General features: G+C 40.9%; 1 protein-coding gene across 3 annotated transcripts; it reads left to right on the forward strand.

Moving 5' to 3' along the window:
• lbr (lamin B receptor) lies at window positions 1-27,847 on the forward strand. Of its 3 annotated transcripts, none has more exons than XM_080454072.1 (14): window positions 1-137; window positions 6,147-6,324; window positions 9,844-10,080; window positions 11,236-11,298; window positions 13,094-13,295; window positions 17,230-17,426; window positions 19,091-19,145; window positions 19,536-19,730; window positions 20,607-20,710; window positions 23,325-23,450; window positions 23,926-24,094; window positions 24,420-24,500; window positions 24,702-24,824; window positions 25,203-27,847. In XM_080454072.1, the coding sequence occupies exons 2-14, from the start codon at window positions 6,151-6,153 to the stop codon at window positions 25,361-25,363; spliced, it is 1,887 nt and encodes a 628-aa protein (XP_080310198.1). In that variant the 5' UTR covers window positions 1-137; window positions 6,147-6,150; the 3' UTR covers window positions 25,364-27,847. The 3 variants fall into 3 exon arrangements, with proteins under 3 accessions (XP_080310198.1, XP_080310200.1, XP_080310199.1); XM_080454074.1 differs by having other exon boundaries at window positions 9,844-10,053; XM_080454073.1 differs by lacking the exon at window positions 1-137 and adding an exon at window positions 1,380-1,507.

Raw genomic sequence — 27,847 nt, forward strand, 5'->3', positions numbered from 1 at the left:
GAGAGGATAGAGGGAGGGACTGAGCGCGCTCTACAAAGTCCGCTTTAAAAATAATAATAACAATACGATTTTTTTAAATTCCTTTTTTTTAGGTAGTAACCGGATTAATTTTATTCACTGGAATTGTATCAGTTACGGTAAGCATGTTTGAGTTATAATTAATTATTTACATGTCTCTGTCTTTGTTGCGGTACTTGAGCTCGGCTAATGATGCTAGCGTTAGCTTTCTAACCAGCGTTGCCATGTCCGCTTATTATAAGCGACTTTGGGCTTGTTTTTCTGTAAAGTTGCTTAATGTAAATATTGCTAGTTGCGGTTTCTTTGGGCTTATTTCTAAAGTGTAGTTGCTTATTTTGGGCTTGTTTCCTAATGTTGTTTAAACCAGTGGTTCTCAAACATTTTCAAATCAAGGACCCCCAAATTAATATGTATTTGTCCACAGACCCCCCCCCCCATCTGAAAATGTTGTGCCAGGGACCCCCATACAAGATTTGTGTTGTTTAAATGTTTCAAAAATGTTCAATGTTTTCCCCAAGATTAAAACAAAATATTAGCCGTAGCCTAGTCGCTTCTTTTTGGGCTTGTTTTCATAGACCTGGTTGCTGGTTTCTCTCACAAAACCTGGCAACAGTGTTTCTAACGGGTTTTAGACATTAGTAGTGGGGTCTATGAGTGGGGTCCGACTATGTCCTGGAACCTTAACTTAATCTAGACGCCGTTGACTGTGTCTACGTTGCGAATGTCCATATTTACAAACGCATGAGTGCAACGTTTCGTTTTCGACAGCTTTAGCAACATTTACAACTTGTTTCCGTGATTGGTTTGTGCTTTGACCATAGAGTGATATATTAGAACTATGGGTTTGACATGTTGCTGTACCGCTATGCGCTTCTCTAGCAGTGTTGCCACATCCGCTTATTATAAGCGACTTTGGGCTTGTTTTTTCCCCAGTAAAGTTGCTTGTAAATATTGGTGGTTGTTTGGGCTTGTTTCTAAAGTGTAGTTGCTTATTTTGTTTAATCAAGTGGTTCTCAAACATGTTCAAGTCAAGGACACTTCAAATACTTATGCACCTGTTTGCGGAGTGCGGACGCTCCATCTGAAAATATTTTATGCCAGGGGAAAGATATTCCACATTTTTCAGAATGTGTAGAATGTTAGAAGATTTATTTTTTTTGTGTGGAAAATAGCAGCGCGTTGTGAGCTTTTAGATCGGCTATTTTCAAATAGCCAAGGTGTTTAAAGGACGAAGTAGGGCTCACGTCATTTGGACTTGTTTTCATAGACATGGTTGCTTGCCTTGTTTCTCTCACCGAACCTGGCAACACTGTCCGCTAGCCTGCTGATCGCTAGATACGTTAGGTTGCAGTAAGTAGACGGTGACCACTTGGCTATAAGAAGAACCAGCTTCATCAACTTTGCTCTTCAGCCCCCATATAACATTACAGCGGTCTATTTTTGTAACGCGCTCATCTTGTACTTCAATCATAACGTGGACGGCCGATGGGTAATGCAGTTATATTTATATTCTGTACTGTAATGCCATCTGCATGCTGCTGTGTTTTCACTATAACGTTACCGCAGTAATACTGTTTGAATGCATGACGTTTTCCCTCCTCTCCTCGCCCTCTGTCAAGTGAACGAGGCTTCGTCTGCTTTAAAGGAGCAGTTCCTGCCTTTACATTGCGCTTGTATGCCATTGGTTCTCAAAGTGGGGTCCGGGGACCCCCAGGGGTCCTTGTTCCAGGGTAGGGGGTCCCCAGCAAAAGTAGTTAACATAGCATCACAATCATTTCAACCACTTTATCCATTTATATGTTGGCTATTAAAAATATCAGATCTACAAGCTAGCAGCGTGTCACTTCGTGCCGAGCTATGAGTTTGTAGATCTGCTATAATTTTTTATTATAAAAAAATAGTAGATGTACAAGCTTGCAGCGCAGCACGAAGTATTGGAACATTTTCAGATGGGGGTCCGGGACCCCCCATCTGGTTTTTTTCCAAGTTCTTTTTTTTTATTATCAAAAAATAGTAGATGTACAAGCTTGCAGCGCAGCACGAAGTGACTGTGAGCTTGTGTATCTGCTATTTTTTGAACAGCCAAATTTTGCTGGGGACCCCCTGGACCCCCCCAAGGATCCCTGGGGGTCCCCGGACCCCACTTTGAGAACCCCTGCTTTACGGGACATTGTCGTGCAGATTCAGAAGATCTACAGTCACGTGGTATTTACATGTGTCAGTCACTCAATGTAATAAAGACTGCATACATGTTTATTTAGCAGACGTGGGTATGTGCTAGTAGTATGTCTGACATGAAGCAGTCAATCATTTACTATCAAAAGAGCTGTTGGAATGGAAACGTTACATGTAACGTTATTGGTCGTCTATAATACACACAATATAACCTTTCAGTAGCCTAAATACATCCTCTAAGGTTAATTGTTACATACTAATATTAAACTAAACTTGGACCCCCCCAACCAAATAAGTCGAATTGGTTAGGTTTTGTTTTTCCATGTACAATGAACATTGTACATTAAAATTAGATTTTTCTACCTAGTACCCCACGTTTTAAGTGTTGTCTTCAAAGCCGCTGTCAAAACCCACCTCTTCAGAATTGCTTTCCCCAGCTAAATGCTCTCCCCTTGTTTTTGTGTTATACTGTTTTTTTAATAGATTGTATTCTTATTTCTTAGACATAATTATTTGTTTTTGTTTTTCTAATAAAGTTGATTCTTTTTGTTTGGTTCCCCCCATGTAAAGCGTATTTGAGTTCCTAGAAAAGCGCTATTATTATTGTTATTAATATTATTAGTCTCTTACTTTGGGTTATTGAAGGTAGGCAGACATGCGATTTTTGCCTTTTATTGACAATGTCAGAAGCAGATGTCGTTCAGCAATGATGCACAAGTGCTGTTTGTTGTTGACGATGGAGTTGCTTCATTCATGTAACATTTCAATCAGCTGAATTTCAGCGTGGCTTCCCCACATGCAGCCACGGGGGAAAGCCTTTTCTTTCTTTCTTTCTTTTTTTAAAGCTCCACCCAACGTCAGCCGTAACCTTTCATCTAAGCTCGGGTCTTACTGTCACACACGTTCTAACCATACATCCCACATATGGAATTGGACAGGCTAACCAGGAGGAGTACTGCAGAGACTTAGTTTGGGTGTGTCACATCGAGTTGGTTTTTCCCTGAGAGAAGTTGTGGAATGCTTGGCTTTGCTTGATTAGAGTAGTGACTTGCTGTGCCCAATGGATTAGGGGTTAGCTGCTACACATGTTTCACTCTTGCTTCTATTTGTGTTGTTAATCTTGGTGGGCCATTACAGGAGGCACACTGCAGGAGGGATACACTTCTACGATTTGAAGGGATTATTTGAACTTTTATTGCTGTAAGTGTGGGGGATTTATCTGGTTCTGAATTGTGGCGAGATTCAAGAGGGGCATGTGTTTCAATTTACCATCTGTTTAAGTTCAGAATTCTATGACCTGTTGAGTCCTTCATAGCTTGGTGGAACTCCTAGTGTATAAATGGGATTGTGAATAACAAACAAACTGTAAATGCTACCTGTCATACCTCGGTGGTTGGCGCCAAGGTAAATGCAAGAATTTAGACCATGCAGAGGCTGCTGGCAGATGATTTTCATTATGTTGTGTGAATGCCTGCAGCCTGCCTCTATAGCTATTTATATTTGAAGTTTCCATTGTGTTGGCTACTTCCTTTTACATTGGTGTTGTTGAAGCAATAATCACATCTATAACTATAATAGGTTAATTACAGTAATTTCTCTAACTTTTTAAAGGCTAGGCCGAGGCCTATTTGATGCAGACTGTCCAAAGAAGGCAAATGACAAGAAGCAGAGTAGCAGAAATAAGTGGATGCAAAGTAACACTTGTGATGTATTTTTATAAGCCTGGGGATTCTTTTGTAATGGATCTGTCAGATATCTGATAGGCCCACTATGCAACGTAAACACAGGGTTTGCTGTCTTCATTCATTCATTACCTTGGAAGCAGCAAGGCAGGAAATTTAACTTGGCATTCACAGACCAAAGTGGGTTCACAATTCCAAATTTCAACCAGCTATTCATATTATTTTGCAGGCAGACTCATTTTCAGATAAGGAAATCTCAAATGTATTGCTGTTGTCGAATTGATTACCAGTAGAGATAGCTCAACTTCACCAGCCACAACAACAAAAAAAAGCTAATTTGAGTCTCCTGTCCTGGGGTGCGATGACTTGAATGGCGTAACTCTTTTGAGATAGAAGGCTTTGGGTAAACCTAGTAGGGACAGGCATGTCAGCAGTTCTACAGTAGTACTGTCACTGTCACTAGTGTTCCATAGTGCTGACCTCGACTGACCGCTCCATTGTGTCACAGTGGCACACACTAATCTGAACTGCTTGCTGATAGACGATGTTCAAACTAAGCGGCATGTTGAGGTGAATTTGAAATAGTTGACAGAAACATAGATCAAATGTCTGATATCCAACTGTACACAGGCCAGTAAAAGTACGGAAAATAGTTGGTAAGTGTGTAATGTAATTAAAAACAACTATGGCCTGATTGAGAGTTATATTGCTCACACTCATCATCATACCAACCTACAACCCAATATATTTAAAGCCTGGTCAAGCAATGGTCTTCACAAAGTGTGAATAATGTTGACAAATCTTTGAGTACAGTATCTTGAGGTAGATGAAGAGAGTAGCTAGAGTAGCTAGCTTGCACATCAATTTATAAATTCCACAGTGACAATGAGCCCTTTGAAATATTCTGCAAGCAGTGTAGACAGTTATGCACGTCATCTTTTCGCCCAAACAGATTGTTCATGCAGAGAAGCTGTGATTCATTGTACCCAGGCTGCGTTTCTGTCATAGGAGATTTGAGAAGAGCAAAAAAGGGGAGATTCGGCCGCTCAGACCTTCATCAGGCATCGATGCCCGATGAAGGTCCGAGCGACCAACACGTTGTATCTGCATTAAACCTTTTTTGCTGTAAGTGAAGACAGTGTGTGGGACTCCCCCCTTTTGCTCTTCTCAAGTTCATTACACACCTTTCATTTCAGTAGCTCTGCAAAAATACTTTTTCTACTATGTTATAGGAGCAGGGTCCCCACGGTCATGAAATTCCTGGAAATATTTTGAAATTGAAAAAAAAAAAATCCAGTACTGGAAAAGTTTGGGAATTGATCAAAGGTCCTGGAATTTATCAAGGGTCCTGGAAAAATATTTGGCTATGCATTGTTTTTGGCTATTGATTTTGTTAATACAAAACATTTTCATAAACATGTATAACATTACACGAAATATGTAACATAAGTATTTTTTCGCCGAACGGGCTGTGTGATGGCATATATTATTTAAATAAAATAAGTCATACGGATGCCATAATGAGTCTTCCAGTGAGCTATGCCCTAATTTTGCACGAAATTTTGAATGAAATTGTACTATTCTATATTCTATGCTTTATTTTTGCTACACTGCCTATCTTTGGGCATTCTACATAGGAGTAAGAGACACATTATTGCGCTGAATGATTGTTATATAGGCCTGGAAATTGGGCTAAATATTCTGGAAAAGTTTTGGAAAAGTTTTGGAAATTCATTGCTAAAAATGTGTGGGGACCCTGTAGGAGACTAAAATCATTGTGCAGTTAATTGCCACCTTTGCCTCAAATTATTTGTATGTGTTAATTGTTATTGACAGGAAGATCCCCTCCCCCCTGTGAATTAGGCTAATGTAGCCGACATTGAAACCGGCTGCAAAAATGAAAATACAGTAGTTACGGTTGTGAGTGGCTGTGGTCTGGTTTTTCAATCAGTTGCGTTGTCCTACTGTTAATTCAATGCTGCATGCCATAACAAGTTAGATAACCTGGCAACTGTATGCATTTGGCCGTAAGGTTACTTCATCTCTTTCATCTTTCCTCTCACCTTTTTCCCTCCCACTATTCCAATCGCATCTCGTCTTGATTATATCAACCCCTCCTTCCCCTCTTAACATGGTCCTTCCCTCACACTTTCTCATCACTTTCTCAAAACCCCCAAGTCTTCTGTACTTCTCTCTCTGTTTCCATTTCTATTGTTGTTTCCTACTCTCTCTCTTTCTCTTCATCTCTGCTTTCCCTCTTCTCTTCCTCAGGTCAATGAGGATCATGCCTACTGTGAGGTTCCAGAGTGGGGACATGGTGATGGGCCGCTGGCCTGGGAGCAACCTCTACTATGAGGTGAAGGTTCTGGGCTTCGACGGCAAGAGTCAGCTCTACACCGTCATCTACAAGGACGGCACGGAGCTGGAGCTCAGGGATCAAGACATCAAGGTAGACCCTACACAATCTGCAATGATCAGTCGACTGTTTGAGTAGTGAAACTGAGGGAAATGACGTAAGATGATAGTATGTTGTTTAGTAGTAATGTACCTGTGAAATGCATAGGCATAATTAACTATTGAAGGCAGGGATCAAGTTACTGTAACCTTCATGAATTGTCTTGTCTAGTAGTGACTCATGTTTGTCTTTTGAGGCAGCACAAAAGACAAGAGACAGTTTTCTTGGTAATTTATTTCTTTATGACATGTCCGGGGCCAAGGTAAGAAACAAAACCGAGCTCTGTACAGAACTCAAAAAATGCAGTGCAACAACTACTGTTGACATGCTATTGTATCAGTCTAGGAAATCTGTTTATGGTCTGAGAAATGCACTTGGAACTGGAAATGTAATGATGTTAGTTAGTGGCAGTGGTCGATGGGTTTCAAAATCCCACCAGTCCCTTGAACTGCTTTACCCACCAAGCTCAATGAGGTGTAGGACCTCCAACTGGCCATAAACCTGTGTAGGTGGACTTATTATGAGCTAGACTCTAGCAGTATGTTGCTGTCTAGTGTTATTTTCCCATATGCTCCACTAAGTAACAGATGATTGGACTGATCAAATCTCTAGTCTAAACACTCACTCACATGGATTAAAGTTCTCAGACTGATTTCAGTCATTTGGATTCCATGGAAGTCTCAGCATGTCTTCTATGGAAGCATGTCACGCACCGAAAATAGGCTACGTACAAGCTTACATTGCGCTGCAAAGCGTTGTAAGCTTGTCCTTTCACTCTGTTTCATAAATCGCAGATTAGGACTTGGCATAACAACATTTTTTCACTCGTGAGATTTTATTTTGCTTTAATCCATGCTTATTTTGCTTTAATCCACTCAAGCAAGAGAGTAACAACTTTTTTAACACTTGAAGTGGGTGGGGCAGTGCTGTTCATCAGTTAACTAGATTAATTTGATCAAATCAGTCAACGTCATTGTAAATGGTATGGTAAGTCACTAAGACGTTAGAGTGACATTTAATTGAAAGTAATAATAATAATAATTTAATTTTACCTAGTGCACTGCAGTTTTGTTGTGAAAGTTCTTAGTGCGTTTTCAGAGTACTTGTAGGCCAGTCTATAACGTTGGTCGGGTCATCTATTACACACCAACTTGGAATTGTTCTGGGCTCTCCACATAATGGGCAAACTCAGGACAGATAGACAGACAGACAGACGCACAGATATTCCAGGAATTTATAGATAGTGATGTTGCTAGGTTTTCAATGTAATGGGTCCCGGGACCCACAGGTGGTCATTCAAATGGGTCCCAGAAACATTTTATGGGTCCCCAATTACACGTCTCCCCCCCCCCCCCCCCTTCTATCGTTTTCTTTGATCTCCAATCTCCATATCTTCTATGTGTGTGTGACTGTGTACATTATATCCTAATGCAGTGGATCTCAATCTTTTCAGGCAGCGACCCCCCAAAATAATCATATTTGAACTGGGGACCCCCCACCCTGAGAAGCGCTTGGAATTAGGAGTTGAGGCATTTCATTTAGTTTAACTCAGTTCCACAGATACATAGTCAAAATAGCAGATCTACAAGGTCGTTTTTTTTTTTTTTTAATCTACAAGCTCACAACGCCTTGCTTGTAGATCGCCTATTTCTTATATTATTTCACAATTTTGACCGTATTTATAGTATAGTTTGTTGATTAGTTTGGATGCAGTAATAGTCTTTTTTCTTTTCTTTCTTGAGGTATTAAAAATATCTTAAAAGTCCTTAAATTGTGACTTCACTGTCATCTGGGGACCCCCCCCCCCGCCCCCCCCCCCCAAATCATGTGGGGAGCCCCCTGGGGGTCCTGACCCACAGGTTGAGAACCACTGTCCTAATGTACATTCTATTTAGCTACTTGTTGTAGCTAAATAGAGTTGTAGCTAAATAAATCAGAATACAGGGTACAAACTACAATATAAAGTTCATAATAATAATATGAAAAAGATAATGTACACTTCATAGGAGCAGAGATAGATAGGAACTAAAGAACAACAACACTTTGTGGAAGAGAATAGATGGGTTTCCGCGCGACGTCATCACAGAGCAGAGTGTGCAATCTGCGCATGCGGGAGGTAGAACGACCCGGAAGTGCCATTCACTCTATTGTTATTTTCGGGATTTAGATAGGCATAATGCTGCTATTATAGGCATAATAGGCATAATGCTGCTATTATATACAGACAGATACAACTTCCGACAAATCATTTTTATTGAGTAAAGAAGATATTACAAACTGCATCATTTAATCTACTTTCATTAAACCCGGTGAAGACCATTTATTTTATCAATGTACAATGGCCAGAGCTGCTGCGGGTAATAGCGCCCTCTACAGGCTCTTCCCTCCACTGCGCGCGCATCATCCTCTCATGTTTACAAACGGGAAACCCATCTATGTAAACGGAGCAGAGATATTTGTTTAAGAAAAGTAGATGTTTGCGGCAGTATTTATTGCTCTGGTGTTTTCTTCTTAAAAAGTGGGATTCCCTTCAAATGATTTATGCTTGTGTCGCACCGAAAATAACGATCTGAAAACGACGTGTCGCACGTCAGTGTTTCGGCTCGCGGTCGGTTTGGTGCGCGGCTCGCGGCTCACTTTGCTGCTCGCGGTTTGGTGTGCGCTCGCGGTTTGGTGTGCGCTCGCGGGTCGCTTTGGTTCGCGGCTCACTTTGCTGCGCGGATCGCGGCTCTGTTTGGTGCACGGCTCGCGGTTCGGTTTGGTGCGCGGCTTGCGGCTCGCTTTGGGCGCGGCTCGCGGCTCGGTGTGGTGCACGGCTGTGTGGCTCGGTTTGGAGCATGGCTGCGTGGCTAGCGGCTCGCTTTGGTTGTATGCGTCCCGTGGACGCTGTGATGGTTGGTTTAATGCGTCCTTTATTAAAAATGTGCGTCAGAGACGCAGGACGCAGGGCTAGCAGCAGATGCATGTATGTAGAATTATTAATCATTTGTATATTATTCACTTGATCAAATTTGGTGAGGTAAAGTACCAGTCACTGTGACTGGGGTCTGTGTTACCTATTGTGATAAACCAGTATGACACCACACCACAATCATCATGTCTTTCATCATTACTTATCTTTTGACCAAAGACATGGTACAAAGATGAGCAACAAATATGTTAACGCATCAATAAGTGTGATTACAATTTTCAGCAAAATCCTTCTATCCTATATTCAATAAAAATTGTCATTGATTCTGTCCTCATCCATTTGTCTCCTTGAATCTGAACCTGAACCCATGCATTGACCATTGGCATAGGAAGATATCGATGAAGCAAAATTTTCACCTTTCCCAAATTTAAGCTGTTTATTAGCGTTTTTGTGAACGGTCCTTGCAGGCTATAGGATCTGTAGGCATGGTTGCGGTCCCATAGCCTGGATGGACGGTTGGTGCAAATGGAGGATATGGACGTAATTGGGATGTTCATTTTAGTAATTGTGCAACCCTAATCCTTTATATTCTTTCCACTCAGAGTGCTTCTGGCTTCCGGCCTGGCTCTGCCTCTGCCTCACGTTCCCGCTCACGGTCTCGTTCCCGCTCGCCAGGACGCCCCCGTCGCAGCCGCTCCCGTTCCCCGGCCAGGACCACAAGGCGCTCCTCCTCCCGCACGGCGGCTGCCGTTGCCACTGCTGTCATCGCCGAGAGCACGCCCACCTCCCGCAGGGAGGCCAGCCTGAAGGAGGTACTGCAGACTCGCCTCAGCCCCCGGGTAGGAAGCAGCATAGCTGTAGCTTAGTGATAATCAGAAGGTCACCGGTTTGCCTCCCGGTCTATGTGTCGAAGTGTCCCTGAGCAAATCGCCTAACTGCTCCCCCCCCCCCCCCGGAGTGCTCATCATAACCATCTGAGCAGTCATCAGCTGGGTGAAGCTGAAATTGAATTTCCCTGTGGGATTAATATGGTCTACAAAAAAGCTGGTCTCTCCTTCCAGGGCAAAACTAATTATGTAGAAAAAAAACTGTTTGCATGTTATCACAGTATTTATCACCCAAGTGGACTTCTGCCCACTCTCACACAATATTTAACATTTTGTAGTTGTAACTTGAGTTTAAATGACAGAGGGAGGATATGTTGTCTTTTGACTGGGTCATTAGATGTTTGAACACAAAAAAACGTTGCACACCTGCTGAACTGAAATTCAGCAATGGAGTCAATGGATCGATCAGATGTAGTGAACTAAAAAGACAGTAATGGAATACATCTCTGACATTGCTAGAGGCTGAAGCACATCGAGCATTTGATCAGAACTATGAGACTGATTTCAACAGCTTATTTCACAACTGACATCCAGTCATTGACATGGATTAAAGTTCTCAGTCGCCACGACTGTCAGTCATTTGGATTCCATAGAAGCGAGCAAGTCTTCTATGGAAGCTTGCTGTGCAGCAAAAATAGCCTATCTAGATTCTACAAGCTCTCATTGAGAGCTTGGAGATACTTGGATTTTTTTCCGGTTAGTTATTTTAAGATTATAGCATTTGAAGTGCATGGTCAAACTAGCAACAATATGTTCAGAAGCATCTTCCATAAAACCATATTGGTCTCAGATAATTTATAAAAGCAAACTGTGATTTTTTTCACCTGGTTGGCAGTATGTAGAACAGCAGGAACAACGTTACTAAAACGAAATAATTGTACATATTGTGTTAATTAGGACATGGCCATACAACATTTTTCTGTCATGAGATTTGTATTTTGCTTTGATCCATGCATTGATTTGAACCCCGCCCCTCTGTGTTTCTCTCCCTCCTCATGGTATGGTGCTTGTACTAGAACGTCACGTTGCCTGTATCTCTTCCTCACGTTGCTGCTGTTATTCTTCCCTTTATCCCTCTGTCATTTTCACTGCCTGCCGCCTTTGAAGCCGGTGGTGAACAACAGCAACAACAAGCATGAAAAGACAGAAGACAATAACACGGCCAACAAGGTAAACAATGTGATTTTTTAGCTGTTCAAACCAGCCCTAAGCTGGTTTGAACAGCTTAGGGCTGTTCAAACCAAGCACTATAATGATAACTACAAAGATATTGTTTTAAAAATCGTTCTAACTCAAGTGGATTGCAGAGTTCACACCACAACTATAACAAAGACAATAGTGAATGCCATGGTTATAGGTATCGTTATAGTTGGTGCCTTTTAAGCTCCGCTCACACCAAACATGATATCTCTAACAATAACTATAGAGTCCACACCACAAATATGATGACAACGATACTCGTAACCGACATCGTTTGTGTCACTTTCAGACCGAAACATTGACAGCCAATCAAAATCCATCAGAAGGACGTCTGGAATGTCCTCCAGCACCACAGAGATCTCTCTCTCCCTCTCCGTTTGGGCTCTGACACAGCTGGACTGCACAGTGTAGACGCTCACATAATTATTGTTATAATTATAGTTACTATACCGAGGCCTACTGGGGAATAATGCAAGTTGGAAATGATGCAAATAGGGAATGCATGCCCCACCCTGTTACCCGCTGTAACCGTCTTGCTTGGTGTGAACGGCCCTTTAGTCTAGACATTTATGGAAATTTATTTTATATCTTTAAAAAAAAATTAGCGATTCACATGTCAAAACAAAACGGGAAATAGTTTTCCATACCCCATATCCCCTTTGACTGAAATGCACACCTGCATTGTTGTGGACCCACTGTCATCACATATGGTGATTAGACTTATGTTGTGAATAATTCAGCTCTAAAGTGATATGGGTGAGTTGTTATTAGTTATTGGATATACGTCATATGAAACACTCAGCAAAATCTTCAAACCCAATCAAAAAGTATAAGCCAATGTTGAAAAAGTAATTTTAAAAATGAAAATCAACACTGGGTCCTTCGGCGGCAGGTATTTGTTACTCTTAAGATGAGTTTTGTCACGTGAACTGCATTACAATAACAACTGATGTCCCATGGCTTGGCTCTCTGCATGGCTGTGAATAGGCTTTTTGGTACCTAAAGCTGATGGAATGTCATGATGCAGGCATGTTGGGTGTCTGTGTGTCCTTGTGTTTTGCCTCTATGTGAGTGTATTCCGGCTAAGTGAGGCTCCCCTCACTGGAGCATGCTTCAGTAAGCCAGTCACATGGCATTTCAACATGTGCTGCTTCTACAAACTGCCTGTAACTGGTTATTTGGGTATACTCATAAAAACATAAAAACTAAATATACTTGTAAAAGATGAGAGATTTTCTCTCACTGTAGATCACACAACGGCTATAACGCTGACACTGGTGAATGATATTGTTATAATTATGTTTATAGTTCAAGTAATAGTGATTGGTATGGATGGCCCTTTAGGCCGACATTACACATGAAACATTTTACTGGAACTTGATTGTATACAACTGACTTTAATTGGAGTTTCACCGTGTATCACCCCTGAAATTAACTGAACATTTTCCTGCAGCTTAATTGCAGTACGTTTGCAACTTGCCTCATTCAACAGCCGATCAAAAATGCTAAAATCACATTACATATTATATCTCATATTATAGGCACTCGGCCAAGTCTTATGCACCGATTTATTGTATTGATTTGCTTGTGTGTTTATTGTTTGGTAAATATCGATTGAGTTGGTGATTTGAATCATTGCCCATCACAAATTAATCATAATGTACTGTAAGTGTATCGGGACACATTTTTGTTCTGTTCAAACTGTTTTAGTTCAAAGGTGATGACTTGTCACAGCATGCGAAAAATGACATAACTTTCTCTCCAGAATGTGGAGGCGAAAGTGGAGACTCCAGTGGAGCCGGAGAGGAACCAGACCCGATACAACCTCCGCCGCAGGAAGGACGACGGAGACACCAAGGCAGCCGACACCAAGCAGCAGGAGGAGGCCGATGAGGAGGAGAAGCCCAAGCCTGCTGCTGCGCCTCCTGCCACCTCCACCACCCGCCTGGACTTTGGAGGCAAAATAGGTAGGTTATCAATGACGGGAAACTGCATTTTGCTTTGCATTTCTGCCACAGAAACAACAAAACAGGTGTTTTGTTGTTTATTGCGTTGGTTTGGTCAAAGAAACCTATCACATGGCCTTCAATGGAAGCCATTGGCTTGATTTAATCCAGCTTGATGTACTGAATGTGTAGGTGCCAAGGTGCCATCATACCCGTTGGGTGAATCATTGACCCATTAAGACCGGGAAAGCCTATACGACGTTATACCTTTTTTAAACCGGGAAAGCATCTGTGTCATTTTAGATGTTGCTATGTATGTAGCAACAGGAATTTCTTATTATTCTTTTGAATAAAAAATAGAAGATTTTCTGAAAACTTAGGTCAGGATTTAGAAGGCGTTTTTAAAGGTTTCATGACGTTCAGTTTTACCACACATTAAAAGTCTTTGTCATGGTCCTTCAAACGTGTATAGAAAGTTTTAACAAAAAATTCCACTCCATTGATCCATGGCAGGTGTTTTTCTCTCACATTTCTAAAGCCTTTTCAACTGGAATGAAAAAAGAAATCTTTGCCTGCGGGTGTCGCTGGTGAGGGATTTTGCCTGTCAATAGGGGAGGGGAGGGGCGAGGAGGAGAGTGGGCGGGATTAATCGGCTGTGACCTCACTGCCGAAGGGCCAAGCTCAGATTACTTTTCAGCCTAATTATTCAGAAAACCCCAGACCACAGAAAATCCACTGAATGTTCAAAGTTCAGATTTTTTGGGTGTAATTGAGGTCATAAAACCCCCCAAAAAACATAAAGAACTAGAAAATGTGCTCCTCGGAGCACAAGTCTCCGCCAGCAGACTATAGCAATTATATTATCATAGCAATAACTAATGAGATACAGTAGAGTAAAAGATATATACTGTAGTTAAATAAAAAGGTGTATGTTAAAGAAATATTTATTCAAAAAAGTGACACACCTATTTATAGAATTGTATTTCGTCATGCATTCCTCTAGCCAATCAAAGGCATTGGTGTCAACATATTAATACGTATTAAGATTTCGGTCTTGTTGTGGGATCAATTCAACTCTAGTCCTCTTCTGTGTTACTGTTGTAGATGAGTATGCTTTCTTAGCTTTGGCCTTCTGCGCCTTTGCTTGACCAATGTTAGGTGTTCTCAGAGGGAAACACACACGCACAGACGGGTGACTTGGACTTACTGAAGGTACTGTTCCAATCAAGTCTGATTGATCCTGTTTTACCTCACTTCAAAAAGTAGGGGCTTTTTGAAGTGACACACCTATTTATAGAATTTTATTTCGTCACGCGTCCCTCTAGCCAATCAGAGGCATTGGTGTCAACAAATTGACACGTGTCACGTGGAGCTTGCCCAATGTTAGCTTGGCTAACAATGTTTGCTCACACAAAGCGAAAACATATTCTCCACCTTCGGCGGAGACAACTAGAAAAAGTGCTCCTCGGAGCACAGGTCTCCGCCAGGTCAGGTAGGTTATTGTGGGGCAGCAATGTTCAGAATTTGCCAATCAGGATGGAATATGAAAAATCGGACAGAACCATCTTGATCACTTGACTATAGAGATAATGGGTACCGATTTGCATGTTTGGACAGCATTTGTAGGAGTAATATAAAAAAGAAAAGTGTTGCAAAAATCGGCCTCCTGGTGGCGCTATAATAGGGCAATGTTAAAAGAGTGTTATTTATTCTTCAACGTAGTGCGAATGTGCGTGCGAAGTGTCACCGCAATCGGACGCTGCGTTCATGATTTGTGGCATTTTGTTCAAAACGGGCCACTCCTGCAAACTTTAGATGTCAATGTTAGCCAATCAGGATGGAATATGAAAAATTAAACAGATCCATCTTGATCACATGACTATAGAGATCATGTGTACCGCTTTGCGTGAAATTTGGATACATTCTGAAGGATTAAATCAAAACATTTGTTTTACATAAGACGGCCTCCTGGTGGCGCTACGAAAGGCAAATGTGAAAAAAGCAGGGCAGATGTTTTTCCTTGGCCTCTAGGGAGTGTGCGTGCAAAGTTTCACGCAGATCGGTGCAGCTATAGTTCAAAACACAAATCGGCCTTTTATAGCGCCACCATGAGGCTGATTTGAAACATTTCAAGTGGCATTTATTCCTCGGCCTGGTGGGAATGTGCGTGTGAAATCTCACGGAAATCGCAAGCTGCGTTCATGATCTGAGGCATTTTGCTGAAAACGTTCTGCAAACTTTGGAAGCCAATCAGGATAGAATATGGAAAATTGGACAGATCCGTGTTGATCACATGACTATAGAGATACTGTGTACTGAATTGCGTGATGTTTGGATAAAATCTGTAGGAGTACTGTCAAAAAATTTGTTTTGCAAAAAGCGGCCGCCTGGTAGCGCTGTAACAGGCCCATGTGAAAGTTTTGGGGCAGAGGTTCTGCTCTGGCATCCAGGGAGTGTGTGTGCACAGTTTCTCTGCGATCAAGCCAACGGTGCCAGAGATTAGCTGTACACAAAATGACAGAATGACGGACGGACACACGGACACACGGACGGACGGACCGGACGGACAGGGGGTAAAACATACTCTCGCCATGCCTTTCGGCCTGGCGGAGACAATAAAAAAAGTGAAAATGAATGTCATAGACCCTTTAAAATCGGCCTCATGTCTAAAATGGTAAATAAGTAAATCAGCGTCACAAAAGCAGTTACTTCTTTTTTAACCACAGGCGTGGTAAATAAAGCCAAACCAGGAGTGAAGCAGAGATAATTTCCCTCACTACCCCCATCATGCCTCAGCCTCACTGTCTGTGTGTGTGTGCGTGCTTGTGTGTGTATTACACTTTCCCACGATCATCCAGCTGCATGTCTCTGTATGTTGGCCTGCACACTGTCAATGGAAACACTACTTTGTTAAGCAAAGTTTTGTCTGCCTATATCTCTGCTGGCATTTGTTGTATATTTGATTTGCACATACAGTATATGTGTTTGCATATTCGAGCATACATGTCGGTATCTTGATTCATTAAACAAAGGCATTAACCCCCCTTTAGCTATTCAATTTACAATTGCTATAAATAGTATTTTATATTATGTTCAGTTTTATGGTGTTGTATGATGTAATTATTTCTGGTGATTTCTGGTCGGTGGCAAAGCCACACTGCATGTCCCATTGTGGTGACGGTCTGTACCTAATTTGGCCCTATGGAAATGGGGATCTTAATATATCACCAATAACAACAAAAGTACTTCACAAGAAAAATGATTTGCCAAATATTATATTTTCTTTACATTGCACATTCTCTTAAAGGGGGTATAAGTGATTTATTTCAGTTAAAATAAGTATTACATAGCTATATATTCCCACATTACTATAGAGTGTTTGTTCAGTAATAAGGATCTCCCCATCTATCCAGCTCTTTAGTGTACAGAAAATACATTTTCAGGTTGTGATCTAATCAGGAGAGAGAACTGATACAGGATAAACAGTAAAATTGAAAGTGACAAAAGAAACAAAACGAGCAGACAACATTGGAATTGGAACACCATAAAATTATTGGATGAAAATTTCCCACCTGAAAATGTAATTGTGTTTTAAAAAGCTGGAGAGAGGGGAAGACCCCTGTTACGAACAAATACTGTACTTCAAGTTCCTTTTGTGTAATGATGTAATTCATAACTTTACATCAGAGATGCACAGCAGAACAAAATTAAAAACACCACAGTTCTCGTGAGCCGCCGCAGCCTGCATGCGTGCCACCATCTTCACATAGCAATGATTACTATCAATATAGAGCTTCAACTTTTTTTTTAACAATAAACTTTTTGTTTTAACAAAATATCACTTTTACAGCACCTTTTTTCAGGTAGTGGCATGAGCTTTGATTGGTCTACTTTTGAGGGGACCCAAGTACATAAACACAAATTCATCCATGCCTGTGTGTTTCTGTGCTTCCAGGAGTGTACTTCTGGCTGCTCTTCCTGCCTGCCTGGGTCCTCTTCGTGATACTGCAGGGCGGCCTGGTGGACCCCAGCCTGGTCAACTTCCCTCCTCCTCTGCCTGCACTGGACAGCTTCTTGGATGCCCACGCCCTGGGCGTCGTTCTCCTCTGGATGCTCTTCCAGGCTTTGCTTTTTGCGCTGCCCGTGGGAAAGGTAAGGGCCCACAGCGAAAGGGATGCAGACAAGAGGCATTCTATTGAGAATGGAACTTTCTTTCTTTTTCCTTTTTATTTATTCAGGGAAGCCCTGAATAAATAAGCAAGCTCTCTTTTTCAAGGACGCCCTGATAACAGCATATAAAACATATGAAACACATACATAATGAAAAACGATAACAAACATTTGAATCCTATTCCAATCGTCACAGATGCAAATAAATATAGTGTTACATGAAACCGGTGCAGTTACTATGTAGTATGTCCTCAAGAAGTACCCTAAATGTCTCTATTGAGACCAATCGCAAAGGGATGCAGACAAGAGGCATTCTATTGAGAATGGGAGGGACATTCGCATAAAGGACATTCCTATGGAATGCATTTATTTTATTTATTATTTATTTATTTTGAGTGGAAATAGTGGAAATAAAACAAATAAAGTAAAAGCGATTAAAAATGACAAAGGTTGTGAATATTCTGCCCCCCAATTAAAAGTTGTTCAGGCAGACAGCCTAATTCTACAGTTCTAAAGTGTGATTGCTCAACTTCATATAGCAGCACAAATGTTAGAGGTGTTCCTCTTAACATGGCATTAGGAAAGGCCTCAGTCACATAATGTCATGCAAAGCAGCTCTCTCCACTCAGACCATGCAAATAGTCAGAGTGATCATGCGCTTGCTCATACTTTCTCACCAGCGCTAATGGAGACTGAGACACACATGTGATCTTCTACCCGTTCGTGATCTGGCCACTGCTGCACATGACTTTTGTTTTTTCTGTTGCGTAGCACAGGTCGGGAATTGGATTAATGGTCAGGGGTCATGGTTCATCGTCGGAGAGGCCTTGGCCCTGACACATTCTGAGATTGACCACATAATTCAGTTAAATGATCACTTATTTTGGTGTGTATACATGTAAAATTAATTTGAAAAGAATTATATCAGTGTGGCAGTTAATACAATACATCTACTGATGCACAAACTAATAACATAATTCTAAGTACGAGGACTGTCAGAAAAGTAACAGGACTGTGGCATGCATTTACTTTAATAATGTGTGATACATTTTACTTAGGTTTACAATGGCATAAATAGTGGGAAACATGTTTGTATAGGAAATGACTAGTTTTTACCTTGCAGATGTCGTAATTTAGTTCCTTACTCCATCAGCCAATGTGATCCAAACGTTCTTTTTGGACTGCTTCAGAACATCTGACAGTATGCCTCCACCTACAATACTTAGCAGGTCACACAATGGACCATTGATATGCATCCAGCCAGGGTCATTCCTAATGTTAATTCTCTGCTCTTTAAGCAAGAAGAAAATTTTAAGAAAATAATCGATAGTTATTTGGAGCCCTATTTCAATCCTCTAAGTAGTGAGCTTGTAACCAACACGCTTCTGTAACCTCAAAATCCTGAGCTTTCTTGGAAAATCTGTCCTGCTGAGGAGAATGAAAGGCAGTACACATCCACCTTCTTCACGGGATGGACGTGTGTGTGCGCACATGGGCCAAGGCCATTGCATGCCATACAGCGTGACTACTGTTACTCCAAATAATTAGACTGTGTTTTAGTCAAATTACCTGCTGAAGTACAGGTTAATAAGTCTCCTATGTCTCTATGTCTCTATGTCTCTCTCTCTCTCTCTCTCTCTCTCTAGCTGAGTGAGGGCATGCCGCTGAAATCTGGAGAGCGACTGAAGTACAGAACCAATGGTGAGGCTCCCGCTGGTCCAATGAGACCAATTGAACAAATTTAATTAAAGCCATTTACTGTGTTGACCTTTGCCCTACACTCTGTTGAACGTGAATGAATGAATTTATTTTCTGTGCTTTCAAATCTTATTAGGCAAAAGATTTTTATTTTGGTTGAAACATTAGGAATGTACTGATTCCACCTTTTTCCGCTCTTAATTCAAAGAAGGAAGTCTAAAGCTTTTCTGGTCCACTAATGGTACCTTTTAATTTAGATTTGGACTATTACAGTGCCTTCTCATTACTGGGAAATTAACTGGATAACAATCTAACTTGATGATTACAAAGATCTCAACTCAACCTTTCCTAATATATATTTTTCTGTCCCTGTCCGTCTCTCTCTCACTCCAGGTTTCTTTGCCATCGTGACGAGTGCTGTGGCGGTGGCTGCAGCCGTGTACCTGGGCATTGACCTCACCTACATCCACAGCCACTTCCTGCAACTGGGCGTGGCCACCTTCCTGGTCTCCTTCCTGCTCAGTGTCTACCTGTACATCCGCTCCCGTTATGTGCCTGCGGACCAGCTGGCACTAGGAGGGAACTCTGGTAAGGAAGAGTGCGCGTGTGTGAGAGAGGGAGAAAAGGAATGGGTGTAGTTTTGGCAGGAAGCTCATTAATGTAGTCATGAACCCTTCTTGACTCTTGATTCTCTTCATGAGTTGTTGCAGAGGAAAATATGTTGGAGTTTGAAGCACCGGTTGGTAATTGTAGTTTGACGCCCCCTTGTGGTTGAACTGAAATCCTGCAAAAGTACATCTTCATTCATTGAACTGAAGATATTATTCACATTCATGTACTGGACTTTTAATGCAAGAATTGTGTATTGCATACATATATTTACAGTACATCCATATTTATCCACAGTAGATCATAGTGACATAACATAAGGTAAGCCTGCCGTCTCATTGCGGACAGAGCCTACAAGGTGAACAGTGTCCAAATAAAGATAAACAGTCTTCCACTGTTGTGTGGTTTCCTAGACAATATTCATCAGCTACGGTGTCAGAGCAAAGCTTTTTGTTTAAAAATGAAAGCAATGCGCATCCCACATTAGAATGAAACACTTGTAGAACGTATTCAATATTGTCTGAGAATTGAGAACATTCACTTTGGAAAAATAGGAACGAGCGTGTAACACAGCTTTTTGGACGAGTTACAATTGTATACAATATTAAAATTATTATAATATGTAATTTTCAGACCTAAACCGATAGTGGTTTTCATTTAAACAGTTAACCGTTTAAACATCCCATTCATATTTCATGGACCTCTGTTATATACACGTATGTATATGTCTACAATTTGAATTGAAAACTGGAGACGGTACATAATAAATATGCAAGAAATGCATATCATTTTTAAAAACATCCCACAGCTCCATTAGATGATGTCAACTTTATTTCTGTCATTCTGTTTCCTCAGGCAATGTGGTCTATGACTTTTTCAAAGGACATGAGCTCAACCCACGCATCAAAAACTTTGATCTGAAGTTCTTCTGTGAGATGCGCCCTGGTCTCATTGGCTGGGTGAGTCAATTTAATTTGACACTATGTTCTCATTTCAGTTGACAGTGTATAAACTGAGCTATATTCTGGTTCACCTCATTTCACTAGTTCACATCCTACGAAAAAAGTCTCATGAAAGCATGGCATTTCCTCACTGAAAAGTGTTTCTTCACTACAAACCTTTTACAGCATAGCCATCAGTTTGATCAAGGTGTAAATTTATTCCACCAGCTGCGGTTAACCATTCTTACACTGTTCCCATCCCATCAAAGGGCAGTTTAACCCATTAAGACCTGGAACGCATCTGTGTCACTTTAGAATTCTTTGGCTATTCAAAAATAGCAGATATACAAGCTCATAGCGCGGCACCGAGTGCCGCGTTATGAACTTGTAGATCGGCTATTTTCAAAAAATCTGAAACTTTTTTTTTATTTTTTTCAATTTTTTTAAGAATCGCCTCAGGTCTTAAAGGGTTAAGAAAGTGGCCTATTGCGTGTCCAGCTGGCACAGGGGTAAAGTTCCTGCCCGCCACTGTGGAGACACGGGGGCTCTGTGGATTCCTTCACAGTGCCTCTGAACACTTGACACATTGGACACAATTGGCCGTGTTCTCTGGTGGCAAGCCGGCTTGGGTTTGTGTTTTGTGTTGCTGCACTAGCGACTCCACTAGTCTGTCAGGGCACCTGTTCACCAGTGAATAGAACTGGGGCGGATAGCATGTTCCTCCCACACACTCTCCTGGTGAAACCCTTCGCTGTCGGGGTAGAAGAAGCTGCTTGTGACTCAATGTGTTAGAGATGTGGTTGTCTACAGCTTCACCAAGACTCAAGTAGGTGTTAGCAGCATCAGGGACCAAAGTTAATTGTTTGAGGAGAATTGGCATGAGAATAAAGTAAATTGGGGAGAAAAACAAAGGATCGATCAAAAAGAAAGTGGCCTTTTTATAAACAAAACTTTAAGGGAAACGTACATATCGACATTATTGTTCTCTAAATAGTCCCATCTATATTATACTGTGAAATCTTGCCAGAGTTATGGTGTACGATTAGCTGATGAAGTGCAGCTGACAGCTTTGTAGCCGTTAATAGAGATATTCATCTTGCCCAACACAAACAGTGAGTCTGTGCCAGGAATGTTGCTCCACAGTCATTCTGTATATCCTTTGCACCCTCTGGTGGTTAATTTGAAACTGCAACCAGCTTTGTTGGATACTCTACTTATGGATCTCACTTGGGACACCACATAAAATCAGTTTTCATACAATATTTGTGTAGGTTCCATCCATTTAACTATGCGACCACCCTGAGAGTCCGTGATTAAAAGCAATGGGCTAGTTTTTCCATGTCAGGTCCATTTTGCACTGCAGTCAAACTCTCACCTGTTGCCTCCCTTTGCCTGCTGTCTTTCACTCTGCTGGCACACCAGCTCTCACTCTCTCTCCCTCCCTCCTGGTTCATATCTCCCTGAACCCCACATGAAACAAGGCAAGTTTCACTTCTTTGACTTGTAATGAAAAAAATATATATTTTCTGCCCAGGACAAGCTTCCTCAATTATAAAAGAGTGGAATTCTTACTCTTACCTCTGATCTCCTCTTTCCCTGCTCCTAATCCCTGGAACAATCTCTCATCTGAAATACTTGAAATGAGAATCAGTGGGGCTGACGTTAACATGCCACATTTCACACTGACAGATCACACTTTGCACTCTGTAAAAGGGAAGGAAATCAAGAGTGAAGTAGCTAATGTGAATAACAAGAGGCTTTGTTAGAAAAGCCAATGGTTGTATAAAAAGTATGATTGATTGGCGCAATAGCAATATTTTGTGGCAAAACTAGTTTCGACTAACCCTAAGTGATGAGTGCTTGGCCAATCAGCGACTCAAACTTATGTTTGAACATCAACATTTCTTATTGATTCTGACACTTTTTGCATGGTAGAAATGTAAAAGCTTGACTGCTGGCACTTAAAAAAAGGTTTATGTTACTACCACTACCAATCTTGTTTGCTTTGGGAGCTTGTGAGACTGAAGGCAAGGGGGAAGCGCTGCTTTTTCACTGCAAGGCCCAGTTTGATTTATTTAGGATAAAATGTTGTGTGGCAGCCCAAATGTTATGGGAATCTCTGTATAGAGTGAACAGGAATTCCACTCTTGAAATACAGTAGAATGAAGTTGTTTTATATGCATCAAGCAGCATAATGCTACAGTATACCATTACCATTTAATACAAATGTTATGCATATTCAGGCATTTTGCCTGAATGTGCTCATTCAAGTAAAACAATTTGGTAAGTGTCTCTGGGGAAAGAAGTTGTTAACTAACTTAAATATGTATGTATGTATGTATGTGTGGATGGAGGGTAGCTGGTGGCTCAGCTATTACGGCATGGACCATATGCTTTTGGTTTCACGTCTCCTTTCTCTCCGACCACAATTTCCTGTCACTTTACTCTCTACTATCTAATAATGCAAAAACAAATTGCCAAAAGAAATGAGCATTGATTGTTGGAATCTGCAGGCTTCACCGATGCCAAGAACCTGTAACACAAAATATTCACAACATCAAGTATTAATTGAACTCACTCTCTTATGGGTTTGTTTTGTCTGTCTGTCCATCTGTCTGTCTGTCTCTCTCAGTGTGTGATCAACTTTGCTATGGCCTTGGCTGAGATGAAGCTGCAGGGTCTGGAAGCGCCGTCTCACGCTATGATCCTGGTCAACGTCTTCCAGCTGCTCTATGTGGTGGATGGACTCTGGCACGAGGCAAGCTCACTGCAACTGCAAATATAGAATTAACACCACAGCTAGTACATAACCAGGAATCAGAGTTTAAGCCGAAGAACCAGACTTATAAAGTCTGAGATACTGTAGTCATTTCTTTTGATTATGGGTTCAGTACACAGCAAGTGCTAGTTGCAGGGGTGAAACTACTCATGCAAACAGTGTTAACTCAATAGTGTTCCACTATCTAGCTATCGGCTCTAGTCTCTTGTAATGCAACTTGGCACTTTTGTAGTTGGATTCTGAATCCTCCTCTGAGAAATTGTGTTATTTCCATTATTTCATTTTGACTTTTGACTTTCATGTTGATGTATTGAGCTCCATTGTAGCTGTATTATTATCGCACTACAGCAAATTCCTAACTGTTCACATTGAGTTGGCAATAACAAGTATTGAATGTGATACAGATTTAAGTAATTACCCCTTTCTGTGTACTTTGAAAAACGTCCTTTTGCAGGAGGCCATTCTGACCACCATGGACCTGATGCACGATGGCTTTGGCTTCATGCTGGCCTTCGGTGACCTTGTGTGGGTTCCCTTCACCTACTCCCTGCAAGCTTACTACCTGGTGGGTCATCCCAATCTTCTGGGCCTGCCCGCACTCGTGGCCATCATCACCATCAAACGTGAGTAGTAGTTGTAATGGTAGCAGTAGCAGAAAAGCACATCCAAGACATTTATCGGCCCACAAGGGACGTTAAGAGTTGACAGAGCATTTTACTTTAAGGCATTTAGCTGATTTATTCAGAGTGACTTGCAGCAAGTCCAAGCTGAAGGCTTTGTTGTCCCAGAAGAGGAATTATGCATTACATCCTGTGTCTCAAAGGCTTGGATAGGAGGATCCAGAATGATACCATCACGTTGTTTATTGGTTGAAAATGAGTCATTAGGCATCTGTGTGTCCAAGGACTAATTTTATGATTCTGTCTTGATTTCTTTTGTATCTCTTAGTCTTCGGTTTCTACATCTTCAGGATGTCTAACTCTCAGAAGAACAACTTCAGGAGAAACCCCACCGACCCCAAACTAGCCCGTAAGATGTGTTGCTGTCTTTTTTTTTCTATTTTGGGGGAAATATTCATTTTATTGTCTCATCCGTGTTTGGTTGACCAAAAGCAACCTTTTTCTTTTATCTTTGTGGATCTCTCTCTCTGGTTGTCTCTTTCTACCTCTCACTCGTTGGCGATATCTTTTTTTGTCCAATTTGTTTCCCCTCTTCTCTCTGCGTTCCCAGATCTGAAGACCATCCCCACGGCCACAGGGAAGAGCCTGCTGGTGTCTGGCTGGTGGGGCATGGTGCGTCACCCCAACTATCTTGGAGACCTGATTATGGCCCTGGCCTGGTCCCTACCTTGTGGTAAGCTTGCATTCACACTTCACAGCACAATGTATCTGTTGTAATCTATGGTGCTAGATTGTGTTATACTCTATTGTGGTGAGCCTTTCAGTCACAGCGCAATGTATCTGTACAATCTCTTGTGGTGAGCCTGCATTCATAGCACAATGTATCAAATGTAAAATCTATTGTGATAGATACAAAGTACACATAGTGTAATAACGTATTTATGTACAAAAAAACCATTGAGTGTAATAATTATGTTACCCCAAATCATATAACATCTGTTTCAATCATTTGGAAAGATACTACAGTGAATTGAACGCCTTACTCTCCTTTTTTGGGGACCGTAAACAAGTAGCGGAGTACCTTAATGACTTTTCCCTGGTCTACCCTCAGGCTTCAGCCACCTGCTGCCGTGGTACTACATGATCTACTTCTTCATCCTGCTGGTGCACCGAAATTCGCGCGACACAAACGACTGCCGGAGGAAGTATGGCTCGGCGTGGGATGAGTACTGCCGGACCGTACGCTACCGGATCATTCCAGGTGTGTACTGAGGTCACCTCAACCCAACAACCATAACGACGCACATCCCCTCCCTCCCCCAACACCGGACACTCCCGAGCTTGAGGCCTTTTAGACCCCATATCGTCAATTAAGTGGCGTGACAAGAGGCTCATTGGGACAACAAATTACATTTTCCATTTTAAACGTGGATGGACTGTTTGGGTAAAAGAAAATGAGTTTCAAATAATGTTTTTATAGAATTTCTTAAGTTTGAAGGAACTACGACATGTTACATGGATTTTGGTATAAAAAAAACACTGAAATGAAATTTCACTGTTTTACTGTTTGGAAGGCTGCCTTTTATTATTATTTTTTCACTAGAAAAGCATAGTTTTAAAAGTTTACAAAATCGAAGGAAAGACAAACACAAAAAGCCACTGCTGGGAAGTCTTGTTAAGATGTATATTTTTGTATATACAGTACACTTTTTTTCTACTCTTAAAGAGACATAAGTACCCTTTTTTAAACTTAACAATTTCATAAATAATATCTTTTGATAGGACTTTTCGCACCCACTCAATATTCAAATTCACAATATCTGCTTGGCTTTTATTTTGAAGGAATTTGTAAGTACTTCCCCTATTTGCTTGTGTATATTGAGAAAAATGGGATTAAAATGCTAGTTTTAAAAAAGAAATACCTGTACAGTGGAACTACTAGTATTAACGTTCTCTCTCAGGATCCAGGACATTGTCATAAAGTTGCATTGGAAGTTTACTTTTCTTTTGTCTTGATAATTTTGTGTATACTTTTATAGCGATGTAGTGTTAAAACTTGAGTGTAAATTATATTTTTGGTGTTAATGAAAATGCACTATTGCGATAAATGGCATTGCTTTGGCATTATTATTATTTTTTACATACATGATCAAATACAAAGTCTAGATTTGGCTTTGCTACCTCAGGTTCCACTCATGCCCTCTGGGGGGCAGTGTTGTGTAGTTTTGAGCATGATGTAGTCACTGTTTCAGAAAGAAAATGAGTTGCCCTGTTTTTCACCATGCCCTCCCCTGACAATAATCTGACCTGAGCTGTTAGACACTCCACACCTTTTACTGGGATTTAATTTGTAGTAAAACTTTACAAAGGCCGCTTCGAGCTTACCATAGTATTTACATATGGGGAAAAAATTGTAAGTACACGTAACTGCATGTGTTTAGAAGACCGTGTATTAGACTTGGACTGTCAATACGCACTTTAACAGTTTCAGTTAGTACTTAATAATCATACTTCGTACTTAATGTAAGATACATGCTTGAAAGAGGACTTTGTAAATTGTCCCCAAAACTCCCAGTTATCCGTAATTTGTTTATCATTTCAAAGTGATCCTCATTCGTTGCTGCCACTGCCATATAAAGATCTGCTTTTATCCATTTAGCTTTAAGGTTGTATGACAATGACGATGGGAATGAAGCTTATAATTTATATACTGTGACATCCTGACTGAACTACGCTCTGCAGTGTGGTAGTCCAAAAGTTTGTTGTTTAAAAGGATTGTGCAACAAACTATAAATGAGCTACTTTATTTGGCATCCTGTGCATTCGTAAACCCAGGCAATTTTCTTTTTTTTCTTCTTTTTGCCCGTGCAGCTGTGGATGAGCAAGTAGCAATATGTTTAACTAGACTAGGAAGCTTTTCCTATGCCATGCTGACTGAATGCAATGTAAATACTTTTGTTTTGTTTTTAATTATATTTTAATTATATTAAAGAAATGACAGTAGCAGCAAATAGATATTGTTTCTTGGTAGGTATTTAAATAGCTTTTTCTGGTTTAAAACTTTTTGTTTAGTGAAAGCCTAATTTTGGCAACTGTAGCCTGTGTACGTCAACAGCTAGATGTACCTTTTCTGGACCATATTCCAACACACCAGCTGTACCACAAGAAGAAATTGTTATTAATGGCATGCCCATCTTGTCGCTTGCTCCTTTGTTTTTATTTATTTATTTTTCATTAGCTCTGATCTCAAACATTTGGACAGGGTAGAGATGAGTCCGCGACAGTGACAAACCATATTGGAAGGAGAGCCATTTAGATTTTGAAAAGCCACTCCTTGTGTCATATCTATCTATCTGACATTGAACCACCAGATAATATTTGTTGATCATAAGCATCTTTTACACACACTCTTCTTTCTTGTTTTGTTACTTACTTTTGTTTAATAGTACCACTGGCAGTATTCTTTCTCTGGCTTTGCTGTCCACGGCAAACAATAAGACTTGATTTATATACTTTGTTGCACGCTGGTATCGCACACTGAAAATAGCAAATCTACAAGTTCACAGATCAGCTATTGTCGCATGTGTCGGCATGCAACAAAGTATTAATCAGGCCTTTGAGCTGATGACAGTTAATGAAATAAAAAGAAAATTCTGAATGGTTCCAGATGGGACACATGTGTCATTGGCTAAAAATAACGTGTACAAATGTTTTTGCTGAAAATAAAGATTTACAGTGTCGTCTTTGCCCCTTCAT

This window comes from Gymnoscopelus braueri (assembly GCF_963280865.1).
Source record: "Gymnoscopelus braueri genome assembly, chromosome: 16".
NCBI classification, from domain to species: Eukaryota; Metazoa; Chordata; class Actinopteri; order Myctophiformes; family Myctophidae; genus Gymnoscopelus; species Gymnoscopelus braueri.